Below are 18,860 nucleotides of genomic sequence, written 5' to 3' on the forward strand. Positions count from 1 at the left end.
CCCACTTACCAGGCCACTAAGTTAGTAAGTTGTCGTACTCAATGGGCTCCTTTGACGTCAGGCCCAATATCTTCTATTTCATACTCAAAACTCTTCCACATGGGCTCCTTAATTATTTTGTAGGCAGGATAAAGATATTAGTTTGGTTTTCCTCCCCTTACTTTCACCAAGCGATTTGTGTGATATATTTTTTTTTTCCACCTGATGGATGATTCTGTATAATTTGTGAACGAGGATATTGAGGTTTTTTTGTTTGTTCGAAGGAGTTCATTTGTCGATGACCATGTAATCAAATATATTCATGATCATAGAATTGAGCGTCTTAATCGACACTATAATTGGTTCTACATTAACACATATGATCTCAAATGTCCAAAAGATAAGTTTATATGTTGTTGTTATTGGTTATACAAAATTGTAGATGATGTTGGAATTAAATCGCAAGAATAACCTAAAGATCGAACACTTGTCCTTCTTCCTCATTTTTCACATATATTTCTTCTTTTAGTTTTACGTGAAAAAAAGAGAGAAGAAAATAAAAAAGAAATGAGAACAATGTCTATCTTGCTAAGGCAAAAGCAGATCTGCAAATAAGAATTTCACATCGAAGAAGATTACACTCTTTCTAAAGGACACTACAATCAAATCACAATAGCATTCTTGTTAGGATTATCACTAAAGTGGTGTCGATTGACTCGGTTTGGATTGCTTGTAGGCAAGTTCTGTTCTTGGAATATTGTTTTTGGAGTTGCCCTCCAGATGATGGCTTATAGTTGCATGAAGTGGCAGAAGGTTCTTACTAGATATATGGATTGAGGAAGTTTGAAGAATTTTCCTGGCGGGTATGTTGAAAAACACGTCTAAAGGACTTGTCGTCCAGGTGAGTTAAGTAGCCGTCCGAATGGTTATTACTAGTCAAGATTGTAGTTTTTTCCCCCTATAAATAAGAAACTTGTTTTCTAGGGTTGTAAACCAAGTTCATATTATTTTGTTTGTCTAGTGGTTAGAGAAACTCTCAGACCTAATGAGAGAGAGAGTGCAAGATAGGGAAAACTTTGTAGGAAATCTCTTTGGGTTCTAAGTGTAGGATTGTGAGAGATTCCAAGATGTAGAGTCTTAGAGAGTATGAGTTAGAGTGAGGCTTATGATAATCCGTTGATTATTCTTGGTTTTTTAGATAGAAATGTTTTTGAGAATATAGTTTTAACAATTTGTCATATGATGAAAATATTTATAGTTGTCTCCGACAACCACCATGATTTTTCCCTATATATAGTTTTAGAATTTTCCTCGTAAATTATTGTGTTGCGATTGTTGTTATTCTCAATTTCGATTTCGATTTATGATTTTTCTCTATAGTTTTAGAATTTTCCACGTAAATTATTGTGTTGCGATTGTTGTTATTCTCAATTTCGATTTCAATATCTGACAAGGACTTGGAAAAATTTCGCAACAATATTCCTCGCAGGATTACAAATCTTGAGATGCAGAGAACACATTGAGAAGGACAAGAACTAAGGTTTCAAGGTATTTATCATTCATTCTCATTCTCTCTCTCTCACCGCCCATGTTCACCAAGCACGCATGCAGGCAGGCAGGCATTAGGCCTCAATGTGCCCTGACAAATCCCAAAGTGAATCTGGGCCACCGGTGCCTAAAATCAAATCTTCTGTTAGGTCTGGGCTCGGTCTTAATTTCACAATCTGAACCCGTACATGGACCACTTAGCTTGGACCATTTAGTCAATTATAGGGCCCCACGTGGTCCGGCCCTCCTCCACTACCACAAAAAGCGAGCGAGACCTGCGCACACATGGTTGTGACCAGAGAAAATGCAATCGAATTGTCCAACAACGAAAATCATTTTCGCTTCCAGAGTTCACATTGACCCACCTTAATCACAGAGGACGAAGTTGAGATTGCGACAAGTGGATTTATCATATACCGTCCATGCTAACTGGTCATGATTTTCCTGGTAAGGAGACAAAAAGATTCTTGTGACTAAGATCAAGACAAATCAAAATCTCGTCCTCCTCCGATTGTATTTTCTGGTTGCCAATTCCATTTTAGCTTCCTTTGATTGCATCATCTCTCGCGTCAAGTTGATACAATAACAAGGTTTCAAAAATTATTATAAGGTTTACTTGGAAAACCAATTGTTGTATGTTAAGGATGTGAGCCACTCTTATATATTAGTTCAATATCTATTGATGTGATAGTTTTTACAATAATCCCATAAAGACCTAGATCGTATAATTGGGTGATTGATTTGGATATGAGTTCATTAGTCCACTATTAATATATATGCATGGTTGGCTCGATCTAAAGCCTGTCACGCAACATAATCTGAGCTTTTATGATAGGAGCACAAGTTTGCTTATCTCATTATTGTGCAAGTGCAAAAATGAAAGAAGGTAATGAGCTCCACTTTAGACTTAGGTAGGCAAATGTGCCTTTACACGATAGTCGATAGGTATGTAACTTCAAAGATTTTTGTTCCAATTGTTAGGATATATATCACATACAATCATTCTACTTTTCCCTCTTCTAAGTAGGGGTGACAAAAAATCAATTTCGGATCAAACAACATTACGTATTTATGAAATATTTACATGTCCGGATTCTAACATAGATTGGATTTCGAATGTACCTAATTAATCAAACCCATATTGGTTTAAATCCGTCAAGTAAATCGGACAACAAACTAATCCGGGTTAGTTTCCAGACAAGTAAACTAATGTGTTTGGACCAGGACGGCATGACCCAGTTTTAAACCAGAAAAATTAATTGTTTTAACCCAGATTTCAGACATATAACTTATGTCTAAATTTGATTTAATTCAGGTAGGACAAATTCGGTCATCCAAATTGGACAGAATTTTGTCACCCTACTTCTAGTGGGAATAGTTAAACGATAAAAAACTTTTGTGACTTTCTTGATTTGAGTATCAATAAAGCAATTAGAGGAGAAAAAAATTGTAATTCCGATTGTTTTGACCATATGCGGTGCATGTAAATTCAATTTTATAATATCGACTTCAAGAATTTGAAAAGAAAACATATCCATATTATTGTTATATTCGAATTCAATCATGAGCTTTATCATTCCAATAATGCCAACTTCTAGAATCCATCTTTTTTGACCTAAAAACCATGTGTATGCTATTATGTACAAAATCTCTAGGCACGCACCTCCAAAATTGTGTGGACAAACATTGAATCATATTTTCATTGGATTATTTCATTTCATCGTATCATTACATATATATATGGGATCAACAACCGCTATAATATCAATCATCCAAAAATGATTGATTTGCCTAGTTACACAACAAACTAATATGCGTTGCAATCTTCTCCCTCTTCCTATTTTAATAAAAAACCCATCACTTACTATACGCATAGCATTATTATTCATCATAAAAAAAGGAAAAAAAAAACTTCATCATGAAAAAAAATCCATCGCTTAGCAAACGCGTTGTGTAATTACATTGTCGTCAAGTGAGAAATTTCTTTATATGAGAGTTTAACGGCCCGAGTTGATGCTCATATCAAATGTCTAAGGTCACATTTGTATAGTGTTTTATTGGTTGCAGCGTGGCCCATGAATTCTCATCTCTCCTTACTTTCACAACTTTCCATGAGTTTGCTAGTTGAGCACTTGAACGTAGTAATCCACTAATTGTATGCATCCTCAATCAAAATAAACCTGCGATAGCTCCCATGCTTCATCAAATGCCTTTTATTTTCAGAAACAATATTATTGCTTCAAAAACCTAACTACGATCATTATTCACTAAGTCAACAATTACATGGCTTGATCAGTGAAGAAGTGGCTTATCCACTAATTATATATATATATATCCCCAAAACCTATATATGTAACCATGCTTGCATATAGAGATGTCTTCTCTTTCAAATCCCATACCCATAGTGCTGTGCGCAAGTGTGGCAAGTGGACTCAGCATTATCTTAGTGTAATTAAGGAGTAAAAGACCAATCAAATTACTTGGAACTTTTACGTCATAATCATGGGAGCTTAATAAATCATATCCCAACACCTTTTCCTCATCTTAAACTTGATCAAAAAAAATATCTGCCCCCCACACCCACCATTTTTGTTAATACATAAATAAATAAAGGGTATTGTTGATGGTGCCCTAAGCACACTTGTTAAGAATTGGTTACAACATATCAGAATATGTCATGTGTGATAAACACTATTTTACCTAATTTTTTAAACTTAAAATACATTGTATTTTTTAGTTTTCAGTGAATCTTTTTCATCATTATCTAGTGTTTTAAGGACACTCATTATCATTTCTCATAAATAAATCATCATCTTTAGAAGCTCAAAACACTCATGGCGTATCAATAGCAAAAAGTTTAGCTTCTAATCGGTTGTAATTAGTAGGGCTGTCCGAAAAAACCGTGTCAAAAAAACCAAATTGGTAGGTTATTGTCAAATACATTTTAACGAGGGCTGACCGAAAAACTCGAAAAAACATACTAAGTTGTCAATAACCAACTGATTGGTCGGTTATTTTTTTTGGGTGGCTGGGACCTCCTGCTGTAATGACTCTACGGCCATTAAAAAAAGTTATTTTATTTTTTAAAAATTATGGATGCGTTTTGATCGGGTTTACTAGTGAAACGGTATATTTTTTATCCTATACAAAAATCAAATTGAACATAAAATAGAGATGAAAATTGTGCACCGTTGAATATAAACCCGTAACATTATATGTCTATCTTATGATGAATTTGATTTTTGTTTGGGATAAAAATTATACCGTTAAATTCATAAATACGATCAAAAAACATCCGTAATTTTATTATATTTTTAAAAAAATTTTAGACACCTCCTATTTATTAAGGTGAGGTTTGCTGTAAAAAAAATTACAATAGACCCCGGCACCCATTTTTTTCTAAAAAAACCAAAAAAAAAAGACTGAAAACTACCATCAACACTCCTAGTAATTAATTAGGATTAATTGCTTTCACACATATATTGAAAAAAGCTTTGTATCTAGCCAACCGATGAATTGTGTTATTATCTTCAATCTTATACATACACTTAACAGAGAGAGTTTCCTAGAAAAGTCGATCAGTCTCCTTGGCATTAACAGAATCAAGAAAATCCAAAATTGGGTAGTACAATAATACAGCTCATGAGCTCAATCAGAAAAAAAGATGAAGATAACAAAACTTTTCTGTCCATACTCCTTATCCGCCAGCCAAACATCACTTAATGGAATCATAACCACAACTGTAGTCTATGATTATTTTCAGATTAATTTATCTTCATGTCATTCAACTACGTACTCTCTCTCTTTTTCTTTTTTTTTGTGGCCATAATTTTCACTCTGTACAAATTACTGGCTGTGAAAAAACAACACAACTTCGATAGAGGCCTATAAATAAGTCTTTGGGGGTCTCATTGATATGCAAAGCGACACTAATACTTCTTCAAAGAATATGGAAAACATGGAGGAGAAAAAGAGCAATAATAATGTTGAAAAACAAAAGGGAGGGCTTATTACAATGCCCTTTATTTTTGGTACCTTTTTTTCGCAGTTTCTTTGTCTAAGATATTGAGATTTATGTTTTTTTTTCCCATAACATTTGATTAATCCTATGTTGTACGTTGGTTTTCTTCGCTTCTGTGTAGCAAATGAGGTTTGTGAGAAGCTGGCTGTGGTGGGATTTAATGCTAACATGATTAGCTACTTAACTACTCAGCTTCATATGCCATTAACCAAAGCCGCTAATACCCTCACAAACTTTGGAGGAACTTCAGGCATGACACCTTTGCTCGGTGCCTTCCTCGCCGATGCTTATGCCGGAAAGTTCTGGACTATAACAGCCGGTTCACTCATATATCTCATCGTAAGTAGTCTCTCCGACGTACAATATATCCACTAAACGTATTAAATTGTTGGTATGAGGAATTTAATGGCACAAGTATTGACTATTTTATATTTTTGTCGTGTAATTGTAGGGAATGACGATCCTAACTTTGTCAGCAATACTTCCCCAACTAAGGCCACCACCATGTAAGGGTGATGAAGTGTGCCAAGAAGCTGGTACTGGTCAGTTGGCAATTCTATACATATCTCTCATACTCGGAGCCCTAGGTTCGGGTGGTATCCGACCCTGTGTCGCTGCATTCGGGGCGGAGCAATTCGATGAAAAGGATCCTAATCAGACCACCAAGACATGGAAGTATTTCAATTGGTATTATTTTGTTATGGGGGTGGCAATCTTGCTTGCTGTGACTGTTCTTGTTTATATTCAAGATAATATTGGATGGGGATGGGGACTTGGAATTCCGACCGTGGCAATGTTTATCTCAGTAGTTCCATTCATTCTTGGTTACCGGCTTTATCGAAACTTGGATCCGGCTGGGAGTCCGTTTACCCGGTTGGTTCAAGTATCCGTGTCCGCATTCAAGAAAAGAAATCTATCAATTTCCGACCCGAAGGTTTTATATCAGAATGATGAGCTTGATGCCTCTATTTGCATAGATGGAAAGCTTATTCACTCTGAAGAAATGACGTAAGTCTCTCTCCTATTTTTTTTATTTTTTTGTAATATACAACACCAAATATCTTGAAATATCTCATGGTTGCAAAAATATAAGTACATGGCACTTTGAAATTTAATCTAGTTACAAAATCACTCTTTTATTTTGAAATCAGGGGTTTAGGAAGGGGGTAGGACTCGAACCCATGCCCTAATAGATAGGTCGATCCCTTACATGTAAGGTGATTGTTGTTCAACCAACGGCTCACTTGTTACAAAATCACTCTTTGAAATTACACTAGTTGCAAAAAATGTAAGTACATGACACTTCGAAAGTTAATCTAGTTATTCAACTCTTTTATCCCAGAATTTATTGTCCAAAATTTATTGTTAGATTCCATTGTTTTTTAAAACACAGTATAATATTCATTGTTTTAGTTCTGAATCAATTGTTTTTGAACTTCCATTGAAAAGAACAATGAAATTAAGATCCACTCGATAAAACGCTTCGACAATGAATCTTGTTAGAAAGAGTTTTATGTGTTGATTCTGAATATGTAATTTTTTTTAAAATTTAACATATATTTTGAGAGTTAAAAATGTTTTAAAATTTCGTTTAAAAGATTTAGACTACCACTATATGAGCTACCTAATATTACCGTTGAAATTATATTGAAAAGAATGTTTTACACTCGCATACCAAGCTTATGATGTATTTTCCACAACACTCTTATGTTTTCTCTGCCAAATTCATTCTTCACCGTTAGAAAATAATAGGAGGGATTTGCGGAGTTCGTCTTCCATATTTTCGGCGCAGGACAAAAGTCACAAAACCATCATCTTTTACGGGGTGGGCCCGGTGAGGCCCATTCATGTATTATTATCTCTGACGAGTGTACTATTTTTGGGTGTATTGGGCCTAAAAAGCCCCAATATCTGTTTGGATTATAGTGATTACTGCGGTTCGATCTCGAATTCTCGATTGCATCTGCTTTTGTAACCAGAAAAAACAAAATGCTCGTACGTCGTCGCACTGTCTTGTCGTGACTTTTTCCCCCACTTTAGCATATGTGAACATCTGTTGACCACGTCAGCCTTATCCCCAACTTGATTAACAACAAGGCCTTTCTGCGGCCCAAGAGGCCCAGAAACCAGCCCATGTTATATCCATTGCATATGATACATATATATGAGCATGCCTATTGCCTAGTTCTTTTAACTAATGTAATGGAAATGCAGATTTCTTGACAAGGCAGCAATTGTGACAGAAGAAGACAACGTCAAATCACCAAATCTTTGGAGATTAAACACAATTCATCGAGTGGAAGAGCTGAAATGTATAATCCGAATGGGACCGATATGGGCTGCCGGGATTCTCCTAATCACAGCGTATGCCCAACAGAGCACATTCTCCCTTCAACAAGCAAAATCAATGGACAGGCACTTAACCAAGTCCTTTGCTATCCCCGCCGGCTCCATGTCCGTCTTCACCATGTGTTCAATGCTTGGCACTATAGTGTTCTACGATCGCGTCTTCGTTCCTATGGCCCGGAAATTCACTGGACTCGATCGTGGCATAACGTTTTTACACCGAATGGGAATCGGGTTTGTCATATCAATCCTAGCCACCTTAGTTGCCGGATTCGTCGAAGTGAAGAGAAAACATGCTGCATTGGATCATGGACTCATGAATTCTCATCAAACAATCCCCATTTCAGCTTTATGGCTAGTGCCGCAATATAGTCTACATGGTATGGCAGAAGCATTTATGTCAATTGGGCACTTGGAGTTCTTCTATGACCAGGCACCGGAGAGCATGAGGAGTACTGCCACTGCAGTTTTCTGGACTGCAATTTCAGTTGGGAATTATGTGAGCACATTCCTGGTTACAATGGTGCACAAGTACACTGCAGGGCCTAATGGATCGAATTGGCTACCGGATGATAACTTGAACAAGGGGAAATTGGAGTACTTTTATTGGTTGCTTACGTTGTTGCAAGCTGTTAATCTTATCTATTACTTATGGTGCGTGAAGATTTACACTTTCAAGCCTATCCAGATACACAGTAGAGAAGCAGAGGAATCTAAGGATAGTGTGGTAGAACTTGCCAACAAAGTTTAATTAGTTGGAGAACACTAAGACATCCTGCTTTACTGATGTGGTCATTACTTCAAGTGATTGAGCCTGTATAGGGGTATGTTCATTGTAGGAGAGCTTGTACTTTGAATGTATAATTAGTGTACTAGAAATAATGAGAGATGGCATCTTGTTACACAAATCTCAAATCTCTATTATGAAATAATTTAGATACCGTTTGCATTAATGATTTAGATATTTAAATGAGTCAGTATAGTTTTCTCATTCATCATCCATTGTGATTTCGGTTATCAAGTCCACAAAACATACATTTTTTTGGGTTTAGTCATATAATTGATATAGTAAATTTACCGGTTAAATCTCTGAGCCTGGAATATTTTGATTAAACCTCTAGGAATTGTAATAAAATAGCTCACCAGATGGCTAGAAAATCCAAAAGCTGGAGTGCTCTTCAGGTTTTGCTCGAGGAATATCTAGATTGTATTAATATTCTCATTTACCAATTCAATGAAGTGTCCATTTTTATATAAAAAAAAAACCTTTATGGGCCGAGTGTTGTTGCCATACCAAGCCCAAAGAAGTTCCATCTCTTATAAGGGTGGGCTTGAGTTTTAGGCCCACTCAGTCTGAAATTGACGCAGAAGTGCCCAATTGAATTTGTCTTTTTACAGGAGATCGCGCGAAAGTAGAGATCGAAACCTCCGCCGACCAGAGGTTTGACTAGTCGGCGAGCTAAATTTGTTGCGTACACAATCCGCAATCGTAGCGAACCTTCAAAAGCTTCAAACCCCTCACGTCTCAAATATCTAAAACACGCAGAAGCAACGAGCGAGGTCATGCACAATTTGCTTTCCCTATTTTCTTCGAAACTCATTCGTTCAAGGAAAGATTACGAAACTGGAGAAAATCAAATCATGGTCAAGGATTTATATTACGCCAAAGACCGACGGCGGAAACACCATCGCGATGGGTGGAGGGGAATCCAACAATATGCCGACCATAAGGGGGACTCCCCTATCTTCGATCGCGGAGGCATTTGAGGAGCTTGAGACGATTCTCAAGTACAGTGGTGCTCAAGGAGAGCTTCGATTGAATAAGTTCTGTGATGCCTGTTCTCTTGTCTCTGTCCTGTTCAATTGCCTTGGCATCGCTTTCAAATTTGCCGAGTTGGAGTACGTCGCCAAGGTTCTTTGTTGCTTTTGCACTCTCCTTCCTTTTTCATTGTTTAGTTAGGGTTTAGTGTTCTGTCGCGTTTGGATGGAGACGATATAGATCTTTTTCTTGAATTGCAAAAATCTTAATCATGAATTGCTTAAATTGTTTTGCTTCTGTTATTTTTTTATTTATGGGATTTGTAGAGATTTGTTTGATTTTGCCCTTCTGGATCAGCTTCTGTGTTTAGCTGGAGTATAATGGTGGTAAATTAACAACCACAATTTTATTGATAATCATGTATGTCTTCCATAATTTATGGATGCTGAAAGAAGATACATTGCAGTCTCTATGTCGATTTTTTGCATTACCTGGCTATAACGGTTTCAGACCTAACTTAAAAAGGAGCCAATGTAGGTCAATACTCAACAGTTATCAATTGCTTTTCTTCTTCGATAATTCACGTTGTTATATTATTACTTTTCGAAGTAAAGGGGGAACAGAAACAACACACCTTATGTGAAAAAAGATCTGTGTATTTGGATCTTAAAAAACATATCATCTTGATGTCTTTCCTTCTGCAGTTGGCTTTTCAGTATCCGATTTTGGTTTCATTGTCACTTGGCCTTTTGACTTTTGAAATCTTGTCTGCCTTGCAACTAGTTGATTCTGATACGATTGATGTGTGATATCCATATTAAACTGTATTCTGTAAATTCTTTATTTTTTTCGTTTAGTTTAAATACCTGGTTCTAATGCCACTGGTTGATTTGTTCTCAGGTACGTGATCTTGTGGAGGCATCAGAGAGATTTGACACTTTACAAAACATCGTTGACCTCGATGTTGCAAATGGTACGGTGAGAACTCATGGAAGCCATTCACGGAATCTTCGTCGAGTTAGGCAGGGCCTTGACCTTATCAGAGCTTTGTTTGAGCAATTTTTGTCCACTGAGTATGTTTACTGCCCCTAAATAATTTCATTCCCCCCACCACTGCAATCTGCAAATATGCTCCTGGGTTCTTTGATATTTTGTGTTTGTTGTAGACTTGTAGTACTTGTGTTGATGCAAAATAATGTGGATAATATGTTTGGACATTAATGGCATGTCATGGTCGCATTTCAATTTATGTTTTTATCCTTCCTAGTGCATTACGCAATCAAGCCAATTTTAGTCAGAGCAATTGATTAGGGCTCTGTTTGTTTTTTCATGTAAGCTAAGGTGAAAAATCAATTAAACGTAAAGCAAGATTTTTTATTCCAGTGCATATACCATCAGCTTTCGGGGATGTGATTGGTTTGCAATGATATGGCAAGAATGGTAGGAAATGGGCAACAATGGTAGGAAAGTTTTGATTGCCAATCTTATTGTTTATGCTTAAGCTTTTCTTTGTCTGAACAACAGATTTGTCACTTACTGAAATCAAAGCAAACACGAGATATTTAAGAAAACATGATTTTACATTCTGGATTGTGTTAAGACATATATCCTCGCACCTATGGCTATGATTTCCCCATCTCATTTCCTGAAAAATTTATGTGCTTGACTACTTTACATTGTTGAATCTAGTTCTTATTTGCTAATTGTAGGTTTATATTTAAATTATTCTTATCTTATAACATAATAGAAGGATGAATGAGATTAACTTTTTAGTTGGCTTAATGTTTTTTACTTGAATTGACTTGGCTATTCTTGGATGCTGATTGCATGATTTGCATGCTTGTACTACAGATCATGAAACTTGAATGTAATGGCATATGCTATCATACGACTGAGTAATATGGTCAAAACTGAATAGTGTTGTGTTGTATTTTTTTAATAAGTAGCATTTTGTTGTATACATGTTTTTAATGGATTAGACCATCTTGTTAGACATTTCATCAGAGGCAAATAACTATTTAACAACCAAATCAAGGGTTGAGTTGGAAGTTTTTCCAGTATTAGTGAACTAGGAGCAATGTAAAACATAAAAATACAGGTGGTTATGTTTATAAGCTTTGAACTTTGTTTAGTTTTTACACCCGACTTCTGAACATTTTGATTTTGTCTTTCTAGTGATTACTCTTTAAGGGAATCAGCTTCAACAGCCTATGCCAAAGTTTGCGCACCATACCACACTTGGGCGGTGAGGACTGCCGTATCTGCTGGAATGTATGCTCTTCCAACAAGAGAGCAACTTGTCCTAAAGCTCAATGAAACTGGTGAGTTTAAATGAATTTTGTTCATCAAATTGATGCATGACACTCCTGGCATGGAATCACAATAAATTCATTGCGGCATTTCATAATTTAAAATAAAAGTATTGAGTCATGGCTTGGACAACCTACGTCCTGTGTATAGCCGGTCCTAGTAATATAAGCATTAGAAAAATCAGCATGCCTATATATGATGGGTAGTTTAGTTCAAATAATACACTATTTTCATCGTCGAACACTAATTGGCAATGCGCAGTTAAAAGCTTGATTTCATTTCAAAATATGTCTTCTAAAGAGACAGTGGCTTCTTAACTGCATATAAGTATTGATATTTTGGTCTACTTCCTCATAAATATTCAATTTGCTACTCTCTTTGGGTTAGTTCTCAGCCAAATCAATATTTCACTACCTAAAATTTCATTTTCAACCCTCAGCAGATTAGTCATATTGTCATAGCTCCCATCATTTTATTTTGTTTCTATTATTTCTGAAATCCCAAGGATACATTCCCAGCTTCAAATTTCTGTGTTGCAGATGAGTCAGTCGAGAAAAGGATGAGAAGGTATATCAAGGCTTCACTTCCAGTTATAGATTATATTGATAAGCTCTACATAACTCGAAACATCACCTTGGACTGGTGAGTTTTGTAGTCTGTTGGAAAGTTGAGAATTAACTCTGTTTATGATTTAGCCTTTTCATTAAGAGAATACAAGAATGGTGGTTTGTAGATAAACATATGTAGACCATAATATTTTTTATGCATGTTTCTAACCAATTCGATGACTAATCAGTAGTCATTTGTGGAAGTTTATGAGGAATTGAGAATAACATTTATTTCTTGGATTACTTTCCAACCTTTTCTAGTGATGTAAAGAAAAAATATACAGCCAAGTTTAACATCTAATAATACCCAGCAATAATTTGGGATAACACTATAGGTCCTCCTAAGAAACAATTTCTAAACGCGTTTATTAAAATTAAAAAAAAAACTTCGAATATATTTCTATCAAAATCTCTCAGCAGTTTTTAAGATGATACCTGAGCCAGCAAGCTGCAAAACCTGGTTTCCTCTATTGGGTACTCTGTCCAACAGAAGCATTGGAATTTCCTCTCAGCCAACAAATAATTAAGGCTCAGCCAACAGGATGCATTCGAAGGAATTCCATAATGCCATCTATAGTGCAAGGCTTTCTGGGTTCTCTACAATCTTTGCAAAGGTCTGAAGGAAGGCAGCCAAGTCAGCACCATAGATAATTCTGTGATCAGCAGTCACATTCACCTGAAAAAGGGCAATTCTAACAACTCACAGAAAGCAGAAAGAAATAAGTTTAACAAAATTCAAAGTAAGATAAATAAAGAAATAGACATGCTTAGGGATTCAACAGCTATTTTCAGTATAATTTGCCAAGTCGTATTGCTCATGTTTTCTGTCTTTGCACCTGACTAAAAATTTAATCCAGCGATTAGGTGAATTTGAAGAAAATGGCAAATGGTCCAGCATTGATTTCCTTGATAATTTCATGTATGCATCATGACCCAAACCGTGCAGGAGAAGGATTTTCAACGTCCTCTAATATAAATTTGAATGACCCAAATATAAGAACTTTAATGACATACAGGACTTATCAATTTGGATGAAAAGAGAAATTTATGCCCGATGAAATTACATAACGAATAAAAATGACTTAACATGCTAATATCGACCTACGTTGACAAATACAAATGATCAAAGTAAATAATAAATTGCGGGTATATGTTCAATAGAGCTAATAACTTGGGGGGGCGGGGGGGGGGGGGGGGGGGGGGAGATGAATCAACAGAAATATCATCACACGGGAAAATTTAATATCAAAACTCGCTGTAGACGTATCAGCAATGCAACAAATGATATGCATCCCAAAGAATAAAATTGCACTTTCAGGCATGTTTGAAGCCTCGGATGAGCAACAGGCTGGACCAGTCTTGTCCAGAGTGTTGAGCATGACACACGAAACATGAACCAAGCAGTCATGCTTATCCCCCCTATTTGAGGTATTATTCAATCCCGCCATCAGAAAGAGAATTATAGTCCGGCAATTCATTCTTGACAGAGTAGCTAAAAAGACTAACGAAAAACAATAAATCACACAAACACATAGACAAAAATACTCCTTTTCGAGTACCACAAGCCAAGTTACTTTCACAAAGGATCAAATTCCCTTCTCCAGGAAAAAAAATTTGAAAGAAAATGAGCCAATACCTCACAGAAAATGATACTGCATCCATCTATATGTGACAGTAGAGACTAGTCAAAACATCCTCCTTTGACTATCAGAGAGGTATAAGGTTATCAATTTGATCAGATAATGATATTTGACGGTTATTAAGTAACCCAAAATTCTAATTACCAACGGTCCTATTTTTCGTAAGTGTCAAAGAAACATGTACAATATCCTAATCCAATTTCATTGGATTGGAAAAAAAAAAAGGGAAGAAAGATATGAGCGATTTAGAATCCACTAGCGATATTTTTTCTCACTCTGCTCAGAAATTTAACAAAAACATTGTTAGCACCACCTCTTCCTAACTCTTGTCCAACTAAATAGTCTAAATTCTTTTGGTTCATCCTTAAACCCAAATACTGGTCATAAGGCCAGTTTAACTGTATACTTTTCTCCACCTATCTCATCATATTTAGCAAATCCACGAGGATTTGGCAAGTTAAACAGCTTGCGTATTACAACCGACAGCAAACTACAAACAGTATGCCGCAAAATTAATTTCTACAAAGCTGTTTCCTTCTGATGCAAAGGTCCATAATATCACATAGAAGCCCTAGAGACTTTACTATTACAGACTAAACGCAAAAACAAATTACTATTGGTCAGCTAATAACCATCATCGAAATATCAACCACTATACCATTACTTTAAAATTACCCTCCACTCAGCCCAGAAACTCAATCCCTGTCATTGTTGGATAAATCTAAAAACATATTATAACCCCTGGAGGGCCTGGACCATCACAAACATGGGTTTGAGCGCTAAAAGTTAGTGGTCAAGATTTATCCTATTATGCCATTGAGATCACTAGGTTGCTGATTAAACTCGCACAACTTACCCTTACAAAAGCTGACGTCTATGGTGTGGCCTTATCCTTGCTTTATTTAGTTTGGCCTTCCTTTATCTCAAATGGCATTCTAAAAAGTTCTATAATATCCACAAATCTCATGAAAATGGAAATAATTAAGATTGCTGGAACACTAAAGTAATACTTACTAGGTAACTTTTCTACCAAAGTGAACACAAGTTCGGCGAAATTTCATTAGTTTCAAAAAAAAGTAAAAGTACAATTTTTGTGTTGGGACACAAAATGAAAAATCAATATACTAAATGAACGTATAATTTGCACAGAAGATTGCAGGGGTAGGTTGAAAGCAATAGGATTAGATAGAGCTCTGATCAGTTTTATCTAAAATTTTCTGTCATACTATCGTTTGTTCTCTGATGTCGTTCATACAACATATTTTAAGATACAGAAAAAAAATTGAAATTGAACTCACCAGCATTTTACTCTTCACACTGAAGAATCCATCAGCATTGGCAACCACAGTGGGCTTTGATGCTCCAACAGCCATGATAGCCCCCTGAACACGTTCTAAAAATTCAGCAAATGCCCCTCCGCAATCCTAAGGAGTAAGGAGCAGAAGAAACATGACAACTAAAGGAAGTGAAAAAGCCATATATCCATTTCTCACCTGGCCAGGAGGAAGAATGGCATCAAACCTGTCCACTCCAAACATTCCCAGGTTGGACACGGTGAAAGTCCCTGCATGCAACACAAATAGAGTATAATTAATTGGAATTCCCAAACTGAAGCACCTGGACAAGCATGTTGAGAAACGGAATTAGATTAGAAGTCACACCAGAATTGTACTCATGAGGCTGAAGTTGTTTCCCTCGGGCCTTTTCAACTAATTCTTTCCATTTTTGAGATAACAAGTACAGATCCAACTGGGCCACGAAATTAAAAATAACGACAAGGAACTGTCTTTAGTTGATTATGAGCTAGAAATTAATGATAGTACACTACCCATGGACAAAATAGAAACGAAACAAAAGTCTAAAACAATGTATGAATGAATAACCTTATCCGCATCCTGAAGAACGGGGGTTATCAAGCCACCATTTATTGCCACGGCAACTGCAATGTTTATGCTGCTATTGTAAGTGAAACTCTTCCCATCTTTATAGGTTGCATTCACTACTGGGTGCTGAACAAGTGCCATCGCGGCAGCCTTTGCTAACAGCGCGGTCATGGTAACACCTTTGGGCTTCACCTGCGAGATTTGTCAAAGAATTGTAGCTAAGATGTCAATCAATCAGTACAGCAATAACAGTTACCTTGATCAAATTAAAGAATTCAATCAGTGTACCTTCTCATATAGTGCGTCAAGTGCGTCAGTAGATACAGGGTACCCAACACGAAAAGTTGGTACTGACATACTTTCTAACATGTTCTTCGACACCGCAGACTGCATTGTCGTAAATGGCACAACAGTAGATCCAGGAAGTGGAGGAGGCAACGCCGGAGCAGCAGCCTTCGGTGGAGCCGCTACAGGCTCTGCAGCAGGCACAGCGGGACCTGCACTCTTCTTCGAAGGCGCAATTCCTGCAGCTGATTCCACGTCAGCAGCGGTGATCCTGCCATATGGCCCAGTTCCCACAACTGAATTGACATCCACCTTGTGCTGTTTCGCCAGCTTTTTCGCGAACGGCGTTGCCACGATCTTCATGGGCCCACTGGCCACAGCGGCAGGAGCTGTTGGTGGCTGCGCAAGTGCCGGAGCGGGAGTGGAAGTAGCAGGAGGAGGTGTGGGCGTAACAACTGCTTGAGTGGTAGATGACGAAGAAAAAGAAGAAGACGTTGCTGAAATAGAGGCAGCTTGCGCTTTAGCCTCATCGAGTTCCACCTCATTCTCGGCGAGAATACCAATGGCAGCACCAACGGGAGCAGACTCGCCCTCGGGAACAACAATGGCAGCAAGAATTCCGTTATAGAAGGTCTCCACGTCCATGTCCGCCTTGTCGGACTCGACGACAACAACGCTCTCACCTCTCTTCAGCTTGTCCCCTTCGGACTTGATCCACGATACGATCCTGCCCTCGGTCATGGTGGAGCTGAGTGCCGGCATGAATATCTCGCGGATCTTCGATCGGACAGTCAAAATCCCCCTCCGGCGGGATTTCTCCGGAAATGCAGGGGAGCGAAATGGAAGGGAAGGGGATATTTAGGAGGAAGAGGAGAAGGAGGTGCTGGTGCTGGTGCTGGTGGGTTTAGAGAGGGGAACTCTATAGAGAAATGGAGAAGCCATAACTGCAAATTGAGAGAGGAGACGAAGAGACAAATTGTGTATATGCGTGGGAGAGCGTAGAGGGATGTAGTTGGAGAAGGAGATGTCACGGTAATTGGGCGGAGAAGACGAGGTCGAGTGGGTTGGCGGCTTCGAGCTACCCGGCTCTGATTACATCGCTGGCTAGTCCTTTTTTTTTTTTTTTCCTCTCATTTTCGCCAACATAAGAGATTAAAGCTCCTTCTGGAGCAAACAAGAGGACTAAGAAATGAATGTTTCGGCTTTTTCTATTTCTGTAGTAAAAGATAATTATGTTTGAGATCCAAAAAATTATTCAAAAAAATTATTATTTAATATGTATGGTTGGATATAAACTGGGTCTTATATATTTTTTTTTAATTAACGATTATTTTAATGTCATATAGATATTGAAAATTTTTGGGATCATATTTTAAGAGTCTTTAATATTGTCCTATAGTTAAAGGTCTTTATAGTTCATATTTCGAAAAATGTCATTTTAATACCCACTTAACAAATGTTGAACACATAATCAAATAAAAATTCTCTTTTTCATACACGACTACAAGTACCTTTTTTCATATAAATACCTCTTTTAAAAATTAATAATTATATAATTTCACATTCACTGTTATTCTTCAATAGACATAAATCTAAAAGATATACACACGTACTATCTATCTCCATAGAATAACACCATTGCAATTGCTCTCTTGTTTACCTCTAATTAATCGTGTCAATTTGTCTCCGAAGGTGGCAAGTTGAAATTTAATTAATGTACATTATGTTCAAATCCTGTTTATTTTATATTCATAGTAATTGGAGGAAAAAAAAAACCAGAGAGAGGATGATCCGTGTAGGTTTATAAGAGTTTAATAATAACAAATTGAATCCATCCGAACACATTGATAGATCTAAATAATGGCTCATTAAATGTCTAATAAATGAGAAAAATGAGTGAATTATAGGGATTTCCCCGATGGCCCCCAAGAGCACACCATAAATTCATAACACAAGATGCACGTGAGAGTCATCCCGGTTACCGGTTAAAGCCGGTTGCAATTGAACTAGGCGACCGGCCAGGTTTGTCCACGTAAAACAAAGATCCCGTCTCTTTCTCCCGCCTCCAAAGAATATCATACGACAATGATAGAGATCCCCAAAATTTGATCCCTAAAAGTTTTCTAAATTTATGTGACATTAAAGGATAATGTTTGAGACTCCAAAAAAATGACCCACAAAATACCTCCATTAGATGTGGAGTGTTGGATGTGAAGTGGGTCCTATTCATCAATAGATATTTTAATGTCACATAGATTGGGGGGTCTCTAGCATTATCCGACATTAAAATAGGCATTGATTAAAAACACATACGTAGGGTCCACTTCACATTCAACCCTTCACATTAAATGGGAGTCTTTTGAGGGTCTCAAGCATTATTCATGCTAGAGACCCCAAAAGTCTCTCAAAACTATGTAACATTAAAATAATCATTAATTAAAAACATATATAAAACCCACTTCATATCCAACACTCCACATT

General features: G+C 37.0%; 3 protein-coding genes across 3 annotated transcripts; 2 read left to right on the forward strand and 1 right to left on the reverse strand.

The window, feature by feature from the left end:
* The first annotated feature begins 5,426 nt into the window (after window positions 1–5,426).
* On the forward strand, window positions 5,427–8,843 carry LOC120001690 (protein NRT1/ PTR FAMILY 3.1-like). The gene is made up of 4 exons (XM_038850112.1): window positions 5,427–5,558; window positions 5,670–5,887; window positions 6,000–6,556; window positions 7,763–8,843. The coding sequence occupies exons 1-4, from the start codon at window positions 5,444–5,446 to the stop codon at window positions 8,643–8,645; spliced, it is 1,773 nt and encodes a 590-aa protein (XP_038706040.1). The 5' UTR covers window positions 5,427–5,443; the 3' UTR covers window positions 8,646–8,843.
* Window positions 8,844–9,327: 484 nt separating this feature from the next.
* LOC120002903 (ACD11 homolog protein-like) lies at window positions 9,328–12,755 on the forward strand. The gene is made up of 4 exons (XM_038851760.1): window positions 9,328–9,806; window positions 10,554–10,726; window positions 11,829–11,974; window positions 12,503–12,755. Exons 1-4 carry the CDS (start codon window positions 9,588–9,590, stop codon window positions 12,607–12,609), a joined length of 645 nt encoding a protein of 214 aa, XP_038707688.1. The 5' UTR covers window positions 9,328–9,587; the 3' UTR covers window positions 12,610–12,755.
* Window positions 12,756–12,786: 31 nt separating this feature from the next.
* On the reverse strand, window positions 12,787–17,538 carry LOC120002902 (dihydrolipoyllysine-residue acetyltransferase component 4 of pyruvate dehydrogenase complex, chloroplastic-like). The gene is made up of 6 exons (XM_038851759.1): window positions 16,383–17,538; window positions 16,095–16,286; window positions 15,873–15,960; window positions 15,705–15,775; window positions 15,510–15,593; window positions 12,787–13,247 (listed from the first exon to the last, which is right to left on the reverse strand). Exons 1-6 carry the CDS (start codon window positions 17,139–17,141, stop codon window positions 13,143–13,145), a joined length of 1,299 nt encoding a protein of 432 aa, XP_038707687.1. The 5' UTR covers window positions 17,142–17,538; the 3' UTR covers window positions 12,787–13,142.
* Window positions 17,539–18,860: the final 1,322 nt, after the last annotated feature.

This window comes from Tripterygium wilfordii, chromosome 7 (assembly GCF_013401445.1).
Source record: "Tripterygium wilfordii isolate XIE 37 chromosome 7, ASM1340144v1, whole genome shotgun sequence".
Lineage (NCBI taxonomy): Eukaryota > Viridiplantae > Streptophyta > Magnoliopsida > Celastrales > Celastraceae > Tripterygium > Tripterygium wilfordii.